The 19,979-nt window shown below is 51.7% G+C and overlaps 1 protein-coding gene across 3 annotated transcripts in view; it reads right to left on the reverse strand.

Annotated features, from left to right (window-relative positions):
• orc2 (origin recognition complex, subunit 2) overlaps positions 1 to 19,815 on the reverse strand; it is a 42,913-nt gene extending 23,098 nt beyond the window's left edge. The window contains exons 1-8 of one of the 3 annotated variants that reach the window (XM_055910803.1): positions 19,634 to 19,815; positions 19,062 to 19,132; positions 17,829 to 17,948; positions 16,390 to 16,470; positions 9,645 to 9,728; positions 6,411 to 6,442; positions 6,246 to 6,303; positions 4,284 to 4,483 (exon numbers count right to left, since the gene is read on the reverse strand). In XM_055910803.1, the coding sequence (XP_055766778.1) occupies positions 4,284 to 4,483; positions 6,246 to 6,303; positions 6,411 to 6,442; positions 9,645 to 9,728; positions 16,390 to 16,470; positions 17,829 to 17,948; positions 19,062 to 19,131 (645 nt within the window). In that variant the 5' untranslated portion in view covers position 19,132; positions 19,634 to 19,815. Of the gene's footprint in view, positions 1 to 4,283; positions 4,484 to 6,245; positions 6,304 to 6,410; positions 6,443 to 9,644; positions 9,729 to 12,262; positions 16,471 to 17,828; positions 17,949 to 19,061; positions 19,546 to 19,633 lie in introns of those variants that run through there. The other 2 variants (XM_055910802.1, XM_055910801.1) reach the window with 2 other exon arrangements.
• Between the last annotated feature and the right edge of the window lie 164 nt (positions 19,816 to 19,979).

The following is a 19,979-nucleotide window of genomic DNA, read 5'->3' on the forward strand; positions in this document are numbered from 1 at the left end:
AACGGGGATCCGTAATAAACCCCAGGAAGAGTAGCTGCCGCCTTGGCAGGAACTAACGGGGATCCGTAATAAACCCCAGGAAGAGTAGCTGCCGCCTTGGCAGGAACTAACGGGGATCCGTAATAAACCCCAGGAAGAGTAGCTGCCGCCTTGGCAGGAACTAACGGGGGTCCGTAATAAACCCCAGGAAGAGTAGCTGCCGCCTTGGCAGGAACTAACGGGGGTCCGTAATAAACCCCAGGAAGAGTAGCTGCCGCCTTGGCAGGAACTAACGGGGGTCCGTAATAAACCCCAGGAAGAGTAGCTGCCGCCTTGGCAGGAACTAACGGGGGTCCGTAATAAACCCCAGGAAGAGTAGCTGCCGCCTTGGCAGGAACTAACGGGGGTCCGTAATAAACCCCAGGAAGAGTAGCTGCCGCCTTGGCAGGAACTAACGGGGGTCCGTAATAAACCCCAGGAAGAGTAGCTGCCGCCTTGGCAGGAACTAACGGGGGTCCGTAATAAACCCCAGGAAGAGTAGCTGCCGCCTTGGCAGGAACTAACGGGGGTCCGTAATAAACCCCAGGAAGAGTAGCTGCCGCCTTGGCAGGAACTAACGGGGGTCCGTAATAAACCCCAGGAAGAGTAGCTGCCGCCTTGGCAGGAACTAACGGGGGTCCGTAATAAACCCCAGGAAGAGTAGCTGCCGCCTTGGCAGGAACTAACGGGGGTCCGTAATAAACCCCAGGAAGAGTAGCTGCCGCCTTGGCAGGAACTAACGGGGGTCCGTAATAAACCCCAGGAAGAGTAGCTGCCGCCTTGGCAGGAACTAACGGGGGTCCGTAATAAACCCCAGGAAGAGTAGCTGCCGCCTTGGCAGGAACTAACGGGGGTCCGTAATAAACCCCAGGAAGAGTAGCTGCCGCCTTGGCAGGAACTAACGGGGGTCCGTAATAAACCCCAGGAAGAGTAGCTGCCGCCTTGGCAGGAACTAACGGGGGTCCGTAATAAACCCCAGGAAGAGTAGCTGCCGCCTTGGCAGGAACTAACGGGGGTCCGTAATAAACCCCAGGAAGAGTAGCTGCCGCCTTGGCAGGAACTAACGGGGGTCCGTAATAAACCCCAGGAAGAGTAGCTGCCGCCTTGGCAGGAACTAACGGGGGTCCGTAATAAACCCCAGGAAGAGTAGCTGCCGCCTTGGCAGGAACTAACGGGGGTCCGTAATAAACCCCAGGAAGAGTAGCTGCCGCCTTGGCAGGAACTAACGGGGGTCCGTAATAAACCCCAGGAAGAGTAGCTGCCGCCTTGGCAGGAACTAACGGGGGTCCGTAATAAACCCCAGGAAGAGTAGCTGCCGCCTTGGCAGGAACTAACGGGGGTCCGTAATAAACCCCAGGAAGAGTAGCTGCCGCCTTGGCAGGAACTAACGGGGGTCCGTAATAAACCCCAGGAAGAGTAGCTGCCGCCTTGGCAGGAACTAACGGGGGTCCGTAATAAACCCCAGGAAGAGTAGCTGCCGCCTTGGCAGGAACTAACGGGGGTCCGTAATAAACCCCAGGAAGAGTAGCTGCCGCCTTGGCAGGAACTAACGGGGGTCCGTAATAAACCCCAGGAAGAGTAGCTGCCGCCTTGGCAGGAACTAACGGGGGTCCGTAATAAACCCCAGGAAGAGTAGCTGCCGCCTTGGCAGGAACTAACGGGGGTCCGTAATAAACCCCAGGAAGAGTAGCTGCCGCCTTGGCAGGAACTAACGGGGGTCCGTAATAAACCCCAGGAAGAGTAGCTGCCGCCTTGGCAGGAACTAACGGGGGTCCGTAATAAACCCCAGGAAGAGTAGCTGCCGCCTTGGCAGGAACTAACGGGGGTCCGTAATAAACCCCAGGAAGAGTAGCTGCCGCCTTGGCAGGAACTAACGGGGGTCCGTAATAAACCCCAGGAAGAGTAGCTGCCGCCTTGGCAGGAACTAACGGGGGTCCGTAATAAACCCCAGGAAGAGTAGCTGCCGCCTTGGCAGGAACTAACGGGGGTCCGTAATAAACCCCAGGAAGAGTAGCTGCCGCCTTGGCAGGAACTAACGGGGGTCCGTAATAAACCCCAGGAAGAGTAGCTGCCGCCTTGGCAGGAACTAACGGGGGTCCGTAATAAACCCCAGGAAGAGTAGCTGCCGCCTTGGCAGGAACTAACGGGGGTCCGTAATAAACCCCAGGAAGAGTAGCTGCCGCCTTGGCAGGAACTAACGGGGGTCCGTAATAAACCCCAGGAAGAGTAGCTGCCGCCTTGGCAGGAACTAACGGGGGTCCGTAATAAACCCCAGGAAGAGTAGCTGCCGCCTTGGCAGGAACTAACGGGGGTCCGTAATAAACCCCAGGAAGAGTAGCTGCCGCCTTGGCAGGAACTAACGGGGGTCCGTAATAAACCCCAGGAAGAGTAGCTGCCGCCTTGGCAGGAACTAACGGGGGTCCGTAATAAACCCCAGGAAGAGTAGCTGCCGCCTTGGCAGGAACTAACGGGGGTCCGTAATAAACCCCAGGAAGAGTAGCTGCCGCCTTGGCAGGAACTAACGGGGGTCCGTAATAAACCCCAGGAAGAGTAGCTGCCGCCTTGGCAGGAACTAACGGGGGTCCGTAATAAACCCCAGGAAGAGTAGCTGCCGCCTTGGCAGGAACTAACGGGGGTCCGTAATAAACCCCAGGAAGAGTAGCTGCCGCCTTGGCAGGAACTAACGGGGGTCCGTAATAAACCCCAGGAAGAGTAGCTGCCGCCTTGGCAGGAACTAACGGGGGTCCGTAATAAACCCCAGGAAGAGTAGCTGCCGCCTTGGCAGGAACTAACGGGGATACGTAATAAACCTGGTTCTGGGTGACTGACTAACCTGGCAGGGTGGTTCTGGGTGACTAACCTGGCAGGGTGGTTCTGGGTGACTAACCTGGCAGGGTGGTTCTGGGTGACTAACCTGGCAGGGTGGTTCTGGGTGACTAACCTGGCAGGGTGGTTCTGGGTGACTAACCTGGCAGGGTGGTTCTGGGTGACTAACCTGGCAGGGTGGTTCTGGGTGACTAACCTGGCAGGGTGGTTCTGGGTGACTAACCTGGCAGGGTGGTTCTGGGTGACTAACCTGGCAGGGTGGTTCTGGGTGACTAACCTGGCAGGGTGGTTCTGGGTGACTAACCTGGCAGGGTGGTTCTGGGTGACTAACCTGGCAGGGTGGTTCTGGGTGACTAACCTGGCAGGGTGGTTCTGGGTGACTAACCTGGCAGGGTGGTTCTGGGTGACTAACCTGGCAGGGTGGTTCTGGGTGACTAACCTGGCAGGGTGGTTCTGGGTGACTAACCTGGCAGGGTGGTTCTGGGTGACTAACCTGGCAGGGTGGTTCTGGGTGACTAACCTGGCAGGGTGGTTCTGGGTGACTAACCTGGCAGGGTGGTTCTGGGTGACTAACCTGGCAGGGTGGTTCTGGGTGACTAACCTGGCAGGGTGGTTCTGGGTGACTAACCTGGCAGGGTGGTTCTGGGTGACTAACCTGGCAGGGTGGTTCTGGGTGACTAACCTGGCAGGGCGGTTCTGGGTGACTAACCTGGCAGGGCGGTTCTGGGTGACTGACCTGGCAGGGCGGTTCTGGGTAACTGACTAACCTGGCAGGGTGGTTCTGGGTGACTGACTAACCTGGCAGGGTGGTTCTGGGTGACTGACTAACCTGGCAGGGTGGTTCTGGGTGACTAACCTGGCAGGGTGGTTCTGGGTGACTAACCTGGCAGGGTGGTTCTGGGTGACTAACCTGGCAGGGTGGTTCTGGGTGACTAACCTGGCAGGGAGGTTCTGGGTGACTAACCCGGCAGGGCACGTCAGGGTGACTAACCCGGCAGGGCACGTCAGGGTGACTAACCCGGCAGGGCGGTTCTGGGTGACTGACTAACATGCCAGGGTGGTTCTGGGTGACTGACTAACATGGCAGGGTGGTTCTGGGTGACTGACTAACATGGCAGGGTGGTTCTGGGTGACTGACTAACATGGCAGGGTGGTTCTGGGTGACTAACCTGGCAGGGCGGTTCTGGGTGACTAACCTGGCAGGGCGGTTCTGGGTGACTAACCTGGCAGGGTGGTTCTGGGTGACTAACCTGGCAGGGCGGTTCTGGGTGACTAACCTGGCAGGGCGGTTCTGGGTGACTAACCTGGCAGGGTGGTTCTGGGTGACTAACCTGGCAGGGTGGTTCTGGGTGACTAACATGGCAGGGCGGTTCTGGGTGACTAACCTGGCAGGGCGGTTCTGGGTGACTAACCTGGCAGGGCGGTTCTGGGTGACTAACCTGGCAGGGTGGTTCTGGAGCAGTCTTGCTCTTCTTAGCAGGTGTCTTATAGAGAGCTGTGGCTGGAGGCTTTCTGAGTGTGCTGGACTGATTCACTCTGTCCTCCTCTCTCTTCCCCTTATCTTCATCCTCCTCCTCCTCGTCCTCTCCAGAGTCAGAGGGAGAGAGCTCACTGTCGCTGTCAGACCTCAGGCTGGGAGCTAAAACAGACAAACAGACCTTAGTTTAATATACTAAACAAAAATAGAAATGCAATATGCAACAAATTCAAAGAGTATCAGTTCATATAAGAAAAGTCAATTTAAATTCATTAGGCCCTAATCTATGGATTTCACATGACTGGGAATACAGATCTGCATCTGCTGGTCACAGATACCTTTAAAAACAAGGTAGAGGAGTGGATCAGAAAACCAGTCAGTATCTGACCACCATTTACCTCATGAAAACCAGTCAGTATCTGGTCTGACCACCATTTACCTCATGAAAACCAGTCAGTATCTGACCACCATTTGCCTCATGAAAACCAGTCAGTATCTGACCACCATTTGCCTCATGAAAACCAGTCAGTATCTGACCACCATTTACCTCATGAAAACCAGTCAGTATCTGACCACCATTTACCTCATGAAAACCAGTCAGTATCTGACCACCATTTACCTCATGAAAACCAGTCAGTATCTGACCACCATTTACCTCATGAAAACCAGTCAGTGTCTGACCACCATTTACCTCATGAAAACCAGTCAGTATCTGACCACCATTTACCTCATGAAAACCAGTCAGTCTCTGACCACCATTTACCTCATGAAAACCAGTCAGTCTCTGACCACCATTTACCTCATGAAAACCAGTCAGTATCTGACCACCATTTACCTCATGAAAACCAGTCAGTATCTGACCACCATTTGCCTCATGAAAACCAGTCAGTATCTGACCACCATTTACCTCATGAAAACCAGTCAGTATCTGACCACCATTTACCTCATGAAAACCAGTCAGTATCTGACCACCATTTACCTCATGAAAACCAGTCAGTATCTGACCACCATTTGCCTCATGAAAACCAGTCTGTATCTGACCACCATTTACCTCATGAAAACCAGTCAGTATCTGACCACCATTTACCTCATGAAAACCAGTCAGTATCTGACCACCATTTACCTCATGAACATTAAATTCCCTGGCAACAGCTCTGGTGGACATTTCTGCAGTCAGCATGCCAATTGCACACTCCCTCAATTTGAGACATGTGTGGTATTGTTTTGTGTGACAAAACTGCACAGTTAGAGTGGCCTTTTATTGTCCCCAGCACAAGGTGCACCTGTGTAATGATCATGTTTAATCAGCTTCTTGATATGCCAAACCTGTCAGGTGGATGGATTATCTTGGCAAAGGAGAAATGCTCACTAACAGGGGTGTAACAAATGTGTGCACAAAATGTGAGAGAAATAAGGTTTGGGAAATTTCTGGGATATTTTATTTCAGCTCATGAAACATGGTACCAACACTTTACATGTTACGCTTATATTTTTGTTCCGTGTAGTATATTTTTGTTCCGTGTATTTTTGTGACCTGTAATTCCGTGTAATACATTTTTGTTCCGTGTATTTTTGTGACCGGTAATTCCGTGTAGTATATTTTTGTGAACTGTAATTCCGTGTAGTATATTTTTGTTCCGTGTATTTTTGCGACCTGTAATTCCGTGTAGTACATTTTTGATCCGTGTATTTTTGTGAACTGTAATTCCGTGTAGTATATTTTTGTTTCGTGTATTTTTGTGAACTGTAATTCCGTGTAGTATATTTTTGATCCGTGTATTTTTGTGAACTGTAATTCCGTGTAGTATATTTTTGATCCGTGTATTTTTGTGAACTGTAATTCCATGTAGCCACGGTTGAAAGAGTTTATCGAATGTCCCAAACATTTAGTTACAACGTCAGTAGCCGATTGTTTGTTTCCCACCTGAGAGTCTCTTCCTGAGTCTGTGGGGCGTTGTGGAAACAAACTGCACCTTCCTGCCCTGAGAGGAAACAGGAAGTAACATAGGTCACAGCTCAGCACGGGCACCAATATGGTCTATGAAAGATCAGGTGACAACTGGCTACATCTGTTCTCTCCCATACTCACCTTCTGAGGAGTCGTGTTCTCACTCACATGCTCTAGAGACAGGGAGAATATACAGAGAAAATGGACATCATCCACCTGATCACACATAGTTGAGACATCGATGTACAGAACCAGTTTCTTTATTTTTACTATGTTCTACATTGTAGAATGATAGTGAAGACATCAAAACGATTAAATAACACATATGGAATCAGGCACTAACCAACAATGTGTTAAACAAATCAAAATATATTTTATATTTGAGATTCTTCAAAGTAGACAACATTTGCCTTGATGACAACTTTGCACACTCTTGCCATTTTCTCAACCAGCTTCATGAGGTAGTCACCTGGAATGCATTTTAATTAACAGGTGTGCCTTGTTAAATTAATTTCTGGAATTTATTTCCTTCTCAATGCGTTTGAGCCAATCAGTTGGGTTGTGACAAGGTAGGGGGGGGGGGCGTATACAGAAGATGGTATTTTACCAAACAGGGATAAGTCCATATTACGGCAAGAACAGCTCAAATAAGCAAAGAGAAACGACAGTCCATAAGTCAGTCAAGACGGATAATATAAAGAACTTTGAAAGTTTCTTCAAGTGCAGTCGTAAAAACCATCAAGCTCTATGATGAAACTGTCTCTCATGAGGACCGCCACAGGAAAGGAAGACCCAGAGTTACCTCTGCTGCAGAGGATAAGTTCATTAGAGTTACCAGCCTCAGATTGCAGCCCAAATAAATGCTTCACAGAGTTCAAGTAACAGACATCTCAACATCAACTGTTCAGAGGAGTCCGCGTGAATCAGGCCTTCATGGTCGAATTGCTGTAAAGAAACCACTATTAAAGGACACTAATATTAATAAGAGACTTGCTTGGGCCAATAAACACGAGCAATGGACATTAGATCGGTGTAAATCTGTCTTTTGGTCAGATTTTTGGTTCCAACCGCTGTGCATTTGTGAGACGCAGAGTAGGTGAACGGATGGTCTTTGTATGTGTGGTTCCCACCGTGAAGCATGGAGGAGGAGGTGTGATGATGCTTTGCTGGTGACACTGTCTGGTTTAATTTAGAATTCAAGGGACTCTTAACCAGCATGGCTACCACAGCATTCTGCAGCGATACGCCATCCCATCTGGTTTGTGCTTAGTAGGACTATAATTAGTTCTTCAACAGGACAATGACCCAACACACCTCCAGGCTGTGTAAGAGCTATTTGACCAAGGAGGAGAGTGATGGAGTGATGCATCAGATGACCTGGCCTCCACAATCACCCGACCTCAACCCAATTGAGATGGTTTGGGATGAGTTGGACCGCAGAGTGAAGGAAAAGCAGCCAACAAGTGCTCAGCATATGTGGGAACTACTTGAAGACTGTTGAAAAAGCATTCCTCATGAAGCTGGTTGAGAGAATGCCAAGAGTGTGCAAATCTGTCATCAAGGCAAAGGGTGGCTAATTTGAAGAATCTCAAATATAAAATATAATTTTTTGGTTACTACATGATTCCATATGTGTTATTTCATAGTTTTGATGTCTTCACTATTATTCTACAATGTAGAAAATAGTAAAATAAAGAAAAACCCTTGAATGAGTAGGTGTGTCCAAACTTTTGACTGGTACTGTGTATCAACACACACACACATCAAATCCAATTGTGTTAGTCACATCCAGAGATATAGAGATGAAAACAAGGATGAGGAAACGGGAAGTAGGAGATGGATGAAAACGAGGATGAGGAAACGGGAGATGGATGAGAACGAGGATGAGGAAACGGGAGTGAGGAGATGGATGAGAACGAGGATGAGGAAACGGGAAGGAGGAGATGGATGAGAACGAGGATGAGGAAACGGGACGGAGGAGATGGATGAGAACGAGGATGAGGAAACAGGAAGGAAGAGATGGATGAGAACGAGGATGAGGAAACGGGAAGGAGGAGATGGATGAGAACGAGGATGAGGAAACGGGAAGGAGGAGATGGATGAGAACGAGGATGAGGAAACGGGAAGGAGAAGGATGAGAACGAGGATGAGGAAACGGGGAGGAGAAGGATGAGAACGAGGATACGGGAGATGGATGAGAACGAGGATGAGGAAACGGGAGATGGATGAGAACGAGGATGAGGAAACGGGAAGGAGGAGATGGATGAGAACGAGGATGAGGAAACAGGAGATGGATGAGAACGAGGATGAGGAAACGGGAGATGGATGAGAACGAGGGTAAGGAAACGGGAGATGGATGAGAACGAGGATGAGGAAACGGGAGATGGATGAGAACGAGGATGAGGAAACGGGAAGGAGGAGATGGATGAGAACGATGATGAGGAAACAGGAAGGAGGAGATGGATGAGAACGATGATGAGGAAACAGGAAGGAGGAGATGGATGAGAACGAGGATAAGGAAACGGGAGATGGATGAGAACGAGGATGAGGAAACGGGAGATGGATGAGAACGAGGATGAGGAAACAGGAAGGAGGAGATGGATGAGAACGAGGATAAGGAAACGGGAGATGGATGAGAACGAGGATGAGGAAACAGGAGATGGATGAGAACGAGGATGAGGAAACGGGAGATGGATGAGAACGAGGATGAGGAAACAGGAAGGAGGAGATGGATGAGAACGAGGATAAGGAAACGGGAGATGGATGAGAACGAGGATAAGGAAACGGGAGATGGATGAGAACGAGGATGAGGAAACGGGAGATGGATGAGAACGAGGATGAGGAAACGGGAAGGAGGAGATGGATGAGAGCGAGGATGAGGAAACGGGAAGGAGGAGATGGATGAGAGCGAGGATGAGGAAACGGGAAGGAGGAGATGGATGAGAACGAGGATGAGGAAACGGGAGATGGATGAGAACGAGGATGAGGAAACGGGAGATGGATGAGAACGAGGAAATGGGAAGGAGGAGATGGATGAGAACGAGGATGAGGAAACGGGAAGGAGGAGATGGATGAGAACGAGGATGAGGAAACGGGAGATGGATGAGAACGAGGAAATGGGAAGGAGGAGATGGATGAGAACGAGGATGAGGAAACGGGAAGGAGGAGATGGATGAGAACGAGGATGAGGAAACGGGAAGGAGGAGATGGATGAGAGCGAGGATGAGGAAACAGGAAGGAGGAGATGGATGAGAACGAGGATGAGGAAACGGGAAGGAGGAGATGGATGAGAACGAGGATGAGGAAACGGGAAGGAGGAGATGGATGAGAGCGAGGATGAGGAAACAGGAGGAGATGGATGAAAGAGGGACTCACTGCAGCCATTGTGGGCGGGGCCAGAAGGGTCAGATGTTGTTCTGAAGGTCACACTCCTCACTGGGGTCCGAGCCAGCTCAGACGCTACACACACACACACACACACACACACACACACACACACACACACACACACGGAGAGAGCGAGAGAGACGAGACAGGAAAAGGCGAAGCGAGCGTCTTTACAATAAGAGAAGAAGACTGCCCAAAATCTGCCCATGAAAATAAGATAACGAGTGTTGAATTTGGTTGAATGTGCTGCATGAGGCTTATCTGACCTAATAGGGTTTGGTAACGGGTAGGTTGGTACCAGGGTTTGGTAACGGGTAGGTTTGTACCGGGGTTTGGTAACGGGTAGGTTTGTACCGGGGTTTGGTAACGGGTAGGTTTGTACCGGGGTTTGGTAACGGGTAGGTTGGTACCAGGGTTTGGTAACGGGTAGGTTTGTACCGGGGTTTGGTAACGGGTAGGTTTGTACCGGGGTTTGGTAACGGGTAGGTTTGTACCGGGGTTTGGTAATGGGTCGGTTGGTACCGGGGTTTGGTAATGGGTCGGTTGGTACCAGGGTTTGGTAACGGGTAGGTTGGTACCAGGGTTTGGTAACGGGTAGGTTGGTACCAGGGTTTGGTAACGGGTAGGTTGGTACCAGGGTTTGGTAACGGGTAGGTTGGTACCAGGGTTTGGTAACGGGTAGGTTGGTACCAGGTAGGTTGGTACCGGGGTTTGGTAACGGGTAGGTTTGTACCGGGGTTTGGTAACGGGTAGGTTGGTACCAGGGTTTGGTAACGGGTAGGTTTGTCACGGGGTTTGGTAACGGGTAGGTTTGTACCGGGGTTTGGTAACGGGTAGGTTGGTACCAGGGTTTGGTAACGGGTCGGTTGGTACCGGGGTTTGGTAACGGGTCGGTTGGTACCGGGGTTTGGTAACGGGTCGGTTGGTACCGGGGTTTGGTAACGGGTAGGTTGGTACCAGGGTTTGGTAACGGGTAGGTTGGTACCAGGGTTTGGTAACGGGTAGGTTGGTACCAGGTAGGTTGGTACCGGGGTTTGGTAACGGGTAGGTTGGTACCAGGTAGGTTGGTACCAGGGTTTGGTAACGGGTAGGTTGGTACCAGGGTTTGGTAACGGGTAGGTTGGTACCAGGGTTTGGTAACGGGTAGGTTGGTACCAGGGTTTGGTAACGGGTAGGTTGGTACCAGGGTTTGGTAATGGGTAGGTTGGTAACGGGTAGGTTGGTACCAGGGTTTGGTAACGGGTAGGTTGGTCCCAGGGTTTGGTAACGGGTAGGTTGGTCCCAGGGTTTGGTAACGGGTAGGTTGGTCCCAGGGTTTGGTAACGGGTAGGTTGGTACCAGGGTTTGGTAACGGGTAGGTTGGTCCCAGGGTTTGGTAACGGGTAGGTTGGTACCAGGGTTTGGTAACGGGTAGGTTGGTACCAGGGTTTGGTAACGGGTAGGTTGGTACCAGGGTTTGGTAACGGGTAGGTTGGTACCAGGGTTTGGTAACGGGTAGGTTGGTACCAGGGTTTGGTAATGGGTAGGTTGGTACCAGGGTTTGGTAACGGGTAGGTTGGTACCAGGGTTTGGTAATGGGTCGGTTGGTACCAGGGTTTGGTAACGGGTAGGTTGGTACCAGGGTTTGGTAACGGGTAGGTTGGTACCAGGGTTTGGTAACGGGTAGGTTTGTACCGGGTAGGTTGGTACCGGGGTTTGGTAACGGGTAGGTTGGTACCAGGTAGGTTGGTACCAGGTAGGTTGGTAACGGGTAGGTTGGTACCGGGGTTTGGTAACGGGTAGGTTGGTCCCGGGGTTTGGTAACGGGTAGGTTGGTACCAGGGTTTGGTAACGGGTAGGTTGGTACCAGGGTTTGGTAACGGGTAGGTTGGTACCAGGGTTTGGTAACGGGTAGGTTGGTACCAGGGTTTGGTAACGGGTAGGTTGGTACCAGGGTTTTGTAACGGGTAGGTTGGTACCGGGGTTTGGTAACGGGTAGGTTGGTACCGGGGTTTGGTAACGGGTAGGTTGGTACCAGGGTTTGGTAACGGGTAGGTTGGTACCAGGGTTTGGTAACGGGTAGGTTGGTACCAGGGTTTGGTAACGGGTAGGTTGGTACCAGGGTTTTGTAACGGGTAGGTTGGTACCGGGGTTTGGTAACGGGTAGGTTGGTACCGGGGTTTGGTAACGGGTAGGTTGGTACCAGGGTTTGGTAACGGGTAGGTTGGTACCGGGTAGGTTGGTACCGGGGTTTGGTAACGGGTAGGTTGGTACCAGGTAGGTTGGTACCGGGGTTTGGTAACGGGTAGGTTGGTACCGGGGTTTGGTAACGGGTAGGTTGGTACCAGGGTTTGGTAACGGGTAGGTTGGTACCGGGTAGGTTGGTACCGGGGTTTGGTAATGGGTAGGTTGGTACCAGGGTTTGGTAATGGGCAGGTTGGTACCAGGGTTTGGTAATGGGTAGGTTGGTACCAGGGTTTGGTACCAGGGTTTGGTAATGGGTAGGTTGGTACCAGGGTTTGGTACCAGGGTTTGGTAATGGGTAGGTTGGTACCAGGGTTTGGTACCAGGGTTTGGTAATGGGTAGGTTGGTACCAGGGTTTGGTACCAGGGTTTGGTAATGGGTAGGTTGGTACCAGGGTTTGGTAATGGGTAGGTTGGTACCGGGGTTTGGTAATGGGTAGGTTGGTACCAGGGTTTGGTAACGGGTAGGTTTGTCACGGGGTTTGGTAACGGGTAGGTTTGTACCGGGGTTTGGTAACGGGTAGGTTGGTACCAGGGTTTGGTAACGGGTCGGTTGGTACCGGGGTTTGGTAACGGGTCGGTTGGTACCGGGGTTTGGTAACGGGTCGGTTGGTACCGGGGTTTGGTAACGGGTAGGTTGGTACCAGGGTTTGGTAACGGGTAGGTTGGTACCAGGGTTTGGTAACGGGTAGGTTGGTACCAGGTAGGTTGGTACCGGGGTTTGGTAACGGGTAGGTTGGTACCAGGTAGGTTGGTACCAGGGTTTGGTAACGGGTAGGTTGGTACCAGGGTTTGGTAACGGGTAGGTTGGTACCAGGGTTTGGTAACGGGTAGGTTGGTACCAGGGTTTGGTAACGGGTAGGTTGGTACCAGGGTTTGGTAATGGGTAGGTTGGTAACGGGTAGGTTGGTACCAGGGTTTGGTAACGGGTAGGTTGGTCCCAGGGTTTGGTAACGGGTAGGTTGGTCCCAGGGTTTGGTAACGGGTAGGTTGGTCCCAGGGTTTGGTAACGGGTAGGTTGGTACCAGGGTTTGGTAACGGGTAGGTTGGTCCCAGGGTTTGGTAACGGGTAGGTTGGTACCAGGGTTTGGTAACGGGTAGGTTGGTACCAGGGTTTGGTAACGGGTAGGTTGGTACCAGGGTTTGGTAACGGGTAGGTTGGTACCAGGGTTTGGTAACGGGTAGGTTGGTACCAGGGTTTGGTAATGGGTAGGTTGGTACCAGGGTTTGGTAACGGGTAGGTTGGTACCAGGGTTTGGTAATGGGTCGGTTGGTACCAGGGTTTGGTAACGGGTAGGTTGGTACCAGGGTTTGGTAACGGGTAGGTTGGTACCAGGGTTTGGTAACGGGTAGGTTTGTACCGGGTAGGTTGGTACCGGGGTTTGGTAACGGGTAGGTTGGTACCAGGTAGGTTGGTACCAGGTAGGTTGGTAACGGGTAGGTTGGTACCGGGGTTTGGTAACGGGTAGGTTGGTCCCGGGGTTTGGTAACGGGTAGGTTGGTACCAGGGTTTGGTAACGGGTAGGTTGGTACCAGGGTTTGGTAACGGGTAGGTTGGTACCAGGGTTTGGTAACGGGTAGGTTGGTACCAGGGTTTGGTAACGGGTAGGTTGGTACCAGGGTTTTGTAACGGGTAGGTTGGTACCGGGGTTTGGTAACGGGTAGGTTGGTACCGGGGTTTGGTAACGGGTAGGTTGGTACCAGGGTTTGGTAACGGGTAGGTTGGTACCAGGGTTTGGTAACGGGTAGGTTGGTACCAGGGTTTGGTAACGGGTAGGTTGGTACCAGGGTTTTGTAACGGGTAGGTTGGTACCGGGGTTTGGTAACGGGTAGGTTGGTACCGGGGTTTGGTAACGGGTAGGTTGGTACCAGGGTTTGGTAACGGGTAGGTTGGTACCGGGTAGGTTGGTACCGGGGTTTGGTAACGGGTAGGTTGGTACCAGGTAGGTTGGTACCGGGGTTTGGTAACGGGTAGGTTGGTACCGGGGTTTGGTAACGGGTAGGTTGGTACCAGGGTTTGGTAACGGGTAGGTTGGTACCGGGTAGGTTGGTACCGGGGTTTGGTAATGGGTAGGTTGGTACCAGGGTTTGGTAATGGGCAGGTTGGTACCAGGGTTTGGTAATGGGTAGGTTGGTACCAGGGTTTGGTACCAGGGTTTGGTAATGGGTAGGTTGGTACCAGGGTTTGGTACCAGGGTTTGGTAATGGGTAGGTTGGTACCAGGGTTTGGTACCAGGGTTTGGTAATGGGTAGGTTGGTACCAGGGTTTGGTACCAGGGTTTGGTAATGGGTAGGTTGGTACCAGGGTTTGGTAATGGGTAGGTTGGTACCGGGGTTTGGTAATGGGTAGGTTGGTACCAGGGTTTGGTAACGGGTAGGTTGGTACCAGGGTTTGGTAACGGGTAGGTTGGTACCAGGGTTTGGTAACGGGTAGGTTGGTACAGGGGTTTGGTAACGGGTAGGTTGGTACCAGGGTTTGGTAACGGGTAGGTTGGTACCAGGGTTTGGTAACGGGTAGGTTGGTACCAGGGTTTGGTAACGGGTAGGTTGGTCCCAGGGTTTGGTAACGGGTAGGTTGGTACCAGGGTTTGGTAACGGGTAGGTTGGTACCAGGGTTTGGTAACGGGTAGGTTGGTACCAGGGTTTGGTAACGGGTAGGTTGGTACCAGGGTTTGGTAACGGGTAGGTTGGTACCAGGGTTTGGTAATGGGTAGGTTGGTACCAGGGTTTGGTAACGGGTAGGTTGGTACCAGGGTTTGGTAACGGGTCGGTTGGTACCAGGGTTTGGTAACGGGTAGGTTGGTACCAGGGTTTGGTAACGGGTAGGTTGGTACCAGGGTTTGGTAACGGGTAGGTTTGTACCGGGTAGGTTGGTACCGGGGTTTGGTAACGGGTAGGTTGGTACCAGGTAGGTTGGTACCGGGGTTTGGTAACGGGTAGGTTGGTACCGGGGTTTGGTAACGGGTAGGTTGGTACCAGGGTTTGGTAACGGGTAGGTTGGTACCAGGGTTTGGTAACGGGTAGGTTGGTACCAGGTAGGTTGGTACCAGGGTTTGGTAACGGGTAGGTTGGTACCAGGTAGGTTGGTACCAGGGTTTGGTAACGGGTAGGTTGGTACCAGGGTTTGGTAACGGGTAGGTTGGTACCAGGGTTTGGTAACGGGTAGGTTGGTACCAGGGTTTGGTAATGGGTCGGTTGGTACCAGGGTTTGGTAACGGGTAGGTTGGTACCAGGGTTTGGTAACGGGTAGGTTGGTACCAGGGTTTGGTAACGGGTAGGTTGGTACCAGGGTTTTGTAACGGGTAGGTTGGTACCGGGGTTTGGTAACGGGTAGGTTGGTACCGGGGTTTGGTAACGGGTAGGTTGGTACCAGGGTTTGGTAACGGGTAGGTTGGTACCGGGTAGGTTGGTACCGGGGTTTGGTAACGGGTAGGTTGGTACCAGGTAGGTTGGTACCGGGGTTTGGTAACGGGTAGGTTGGTACCGGGGTTTGGTAACGGGTAGGTTGGTACCAGGGTTTGGTAACGGGTAGGTTGGTACCGGGTAGGTTGGTACCGGGGTTTGGTAATGGGTAGGTTGGTACCAGGGTTTGGTAATGGGCAGGTTGGTACCAGGGTTTGGTAATGGGTAGGTTGGTACCAGGGTTTGGTACCAGGGTTTGGTAATGGGTAGGTTGGTACCAGGGTTTGGTACCAGGGTTTGGTAATGGGTAGGTTGGTACCAGGGTTTGGTACCAGGGTTTGGTAATGGGTAGGTTGGTACCAGGGTTTGGTAATGGGTAGGTTGGTACCGGGGTTTGGTAATGGGTAGGTTGGTACCAGGGTTTGGTAATGGGTAGGTTGGTACCAGGGTTTGGTAACGGGTAGGTTGGTACCAGGGTTTGGTAACGGGTAGGTTGGTACAGGGGTTTGGTAACGGGTAGGTTGGTACCAGGGTTTGGTAACGGGTAGGTTGGTACCAGGGTTTGGTAACGGGTAGGTTGGTACCAGGGTTTGGTAACGGGTAGGTTGGTACCAGGGTTTGGTAACGGGTAGGTTGGTACCGGGGTTTGGTAACGGGTAGGTTGGTACAGGGGTTTGGTAACGGGTAGGTTGGTACCGGGGTTTGGTAACGGGTAGGTTGGTACCGGGGTTTGGTAACGGGTAGGTTGGTACCGGGGTTTGGTAACGGGTAGGTTGGTACCGGGGTTTGGTAACGGGTAGGTTGGTACCGGGGTTTGGTAACGGGTAGGTTGGTACCGGGGTTTGGTAACGGGTAGGTTGGTACCGGGGTTTGGTAACGGGTAGGTTGGTCACACCTGACCTCATTGGCTAGAATTGGACCACCTGACCTCATTGGCTAGAATGGTCCCACCTGATCTCATTGGCTAGAATGGTCACACCTGATCTCATTGGCTAGAATGGTCCCACCTGATCTCACCTGGCTTCCATCTTTGAGGACATGTGAATCTGGTTAGAGCAGTGACTCAACTATGTTGTCAACATTATAGATAAGGTTTGGAGAGACTTACCCATCTGGGCCATCCTGTTGGTGCGTTTGACCGTCTGAAAGGGGAACACTGATGCCCCTCCTGCTTCACATTCCTCCCCCTCTTCAGACAGGACAGTTAGACAGGACACAGTCAGAGTCTCCCCACACAGTCACACACACAGTCAGACAGTCTCCCCACACAGTCACACACAGTCAGACAGTCTCCCCACACAGTCACACACACAGTCAGACAGTCTCTCCCCACACAGGACAGTCAGACAGTCTCTCTCCACACAGGACAGTCAGACAGTCTCTCTCCACACAGGACAGTCAGACAGTCTCTCCCCACACAGGACAGTCAGACAGTCTCTCTCCACACAGTCACACAGACAGACAGTCTCTCTCCACACAGGACAGTCAGACAGTCTCTCCTCACACAGGACAGACAGACAGTCTCTCTCCACACAGGACAGTCAGACAGTCTCTCCCCACACAGGACAGTCAGACAGTCTCTCTCCACACAGGACAGTCAGACAGTCTCTCTCCACACAGGACAGTCAGACAGTCTCTCTCCACACAGGACAGTCAGACAGTCTCTCTCCACACAGGACAGTCAGACAGTCTCTCTCCACACAGGACAGACAGACAGTCTCTCTCCACACAGGACAGTCAGACAGTCTCTCTCCACACAGGACAGTCAGACAGTCTCTCTCCACACAGGACAGACAGACAGTCTCTCTCCACACAGGACAGTCAGACAGTCTCTCTCCACACAGGACAGTCAGACAGTCTCTCTCCACACAGGACAGACAGACAGTCTCTCCCCACACAGGACAGACAGACAGTCTCTCCCCACACAGGACAGTCAGACAGTCTCTCCCCACACAGGACAGTCAGACAGTCTCTCTCCACACAGGACAGTCAGACAGTCTCTCTCCACACAGGACAGTCAGACAGTCTCTCTCCACACAGGACAGTCAGACAGTCTCTCTCCACACAGGACAATCAGACAGTCTCTCTCCACACAGTCACACAGACAGACAGTCTCTCTCCACACAGGACAATCAGACAGTCTCTCTCCACACAGTCACACAGACAGACAGTCTCTCTCCACACAGGACAGACAGACAGTCTCTCTCCACACAGGACAGTCAGACAGTCTCTCCCCACACAGGACAGTCAGACAGTCTCTCTCCACACAGGACAGTCAGACAGTCTCTCCCCACACAGGACAGTCAGACAGTCTCTCCCCACACAGGACAGTCAGACAGTCTCTCTCCACACAGGACAGTCAGACAGTCTCTCTCCACACAGGACAGTCAGACAGTCTCTCCCCACACAGGACAGTCAGACAGTCTCTCTCCACACAGGACAGTCAAGACAGTCTCTCTCCACACAGGACAGTCAGACAGTCTCTCTCCACACAGGACAGTCAGACAGTCTCTCTCCACACAGGACAGACAGTCTCTCCCCACACACCGTCTGTTCCGAGGGCCTGGACATAGTTCAGCTCACTAAGATCTGCCTCATCCTCTCTATCGCTCTTCTCCTCTTCGCTCCTCAGAGTCACCAACATCTGCATACTGCTGCCCTGCACATCTACACACACAGCAAAACCGACAAATCAGTCAGTCAGCAGTACCTGTGTGTGTGGGTCTTTGCGATGGTGTGTGTGTGTGTGGGTCTTTGCGATGGTGTGTGTGTGTGGGTCTTTGCGATGGTGTGTGTGGGTGGGTCTTTGCGATGGTGTGTGTGGGTGGGTCTTTGCGATGGTGTGTGTGTGTGGGTCTTTGCGATGGTGTGTGTGTGTGTGTGTGGGTCTTTGCGATGGTGTGTGTGTGTGGGTGGGTCTTTGCGATGGTGTGTGTGTGTGGGTGGGTCTTTGCGATGGTGTGTGTGTGTGGGTGGGTCTTTGCGATGGTGTGTGTGTGTGGGTGGGTCTTTGCGATGGTGTGTGTGTGTGTGGGTCTTTGCGATGGTGTGTGTGTGTGTGTGGGTCTTTGCGATGGTGTGTGTGTGTGGGTGGGTCTTTGCGATGGTGTGTGTGTGTGGGTGGGTCTTTGCGATGGTGTGTGTGTGTGTGGGGGTCTTTGCGATGGTGTGTGTGTGTGTGTGGGTCTTTGCGATGGTGTGTGTGTGTGTGTGGGTCTTTGCGATGGTGTGTGTGTGTGTGTGGGTCTTTGCGATGGTGTGTGTGTGTGTGTGGGTCTTTGCGATGGTGTGTGTGTGTGTGTGGGTCTTTGCGATGGTGTGTGTGTGTGTGTGGGTCTTTGCGATGGTGTGTGTGTGTGTGTGGGTCTTTGCGATGGTGTGTGTGGGTCTTTGCGATGGTGTGTGTGTGTGTGTGGGTCTTTGCGATGGTGTGTGTGTGGGTCTTTGCGATGGTGTGTGTGTGTGTGTGTGGGTCTTTGCGATGGTGTGTGTGTGTGGGTCTTTGCGATGGTGTGTGTGTGTGTGGGTCTTTGCGATGGTGTGTGTGTGTGTCTGGGTCTTTGCGATGGTGTGTGTGTGTGTCTGGGTCTTTGCGATGGTGTGTGTCTGGGTCTTTGTGATGGTGTGTGTGTGGGTCTTTGCGATGGTGTGTGTGTGGGTCTTTGCGATGGTGTGTGTGTGGGTCTTTGCGATGGTGTGTGATGGTCTTTGTGATGGTGTGTGTCTGGGTCTTTGTGATGGTGTGTGTGTGTGATGGTGTGTGTGTGGTCTGACTCCTACCTTCTTGTTTGTCCACTATGTGTTCCAGTGCATCTCCGTCGCCCACAAACCTCACCTCCAATATACTCATACTGCACAGAAACACACGTTCATCACCACACCACACCGTCATGCTGATCATCATCATCATCACTACTACCTACAACACTCAGTGTTTAAGACAACTGGGAACTCGGAGCTCTTGAATTGATGCTGCGTTCAAAAAAACTGGAAACTTGGAAATGGGAACTTGTAAATCTCCGACTTCAGTGCATTCCAGACAACTGGGGACTTTGGAAAAAAATAAAAAACTCCGGCAGAAAAGTAATTTTGAACGGTCATCCAACTCGGAAACCTCGGGCCTCTTTCTAGAGCTCCGACCTGAAAATCACTGGCGTCGTATTTTTCCGAGTTCCCAGTTGTCTTGAAATCACCATGAGGCATTCTGCTTTGGATGAAGAGTTGTCAATGAACGCACTGTAGTCGGAGATTTCCGAGTTCCCAGATGTTTTGAACGCGGAAATATTACACAGAAACATGCACTATCGTTGGCTAGCTAATGAAACAATATGCCACGAAAAGCAGGGACTTGCCTGACTGCTGTTTTAACTAACGTTACAACGCACGTTTGTAGAAGACACAATTATAAGAAAAAAGACAAATATTAGCTACTACACTAAGTCAAGTTAAAAACGTCTACAAAGTGCGCGCAGCTTGAAAGATCTCTGACAGATTTCCGCGGGCCAGCCTGCAAGTTTTTAAACCACGTGTTGAGTCAAAGTTCGTCGGTTTAGTTTAGACCAATCAGAAGGCGGGATTCTATAAAACATCACTTCCCAAGATGCTTTGCGCGCAGCTACACCAGAGATGCGTTGGAAAGGAGGAGAAGATGCGCTCTGAGGCACGGAGTTAAGATGGCGGAAGCAGATGTGTTGTTTG

The sequence above is a fragment of the Salvelinus fontinalis genome, unplaced genomic scaffold, assembly GCF_029448725.1.
Source record: "Salvelinus fontinalis isolate EN_2023a unplaced genomic scaffold, ASM2944872v1 scaffold_0031, whole genome shotgun sequence".
Classification (NCBI taxonomy): domain Eukaryota; kingdom Metazoa; phylum Chordata; class Actinopteri; order Salmoniformes; family Salmonidae; genus Salvelinus; species Salvelinus fontinalis.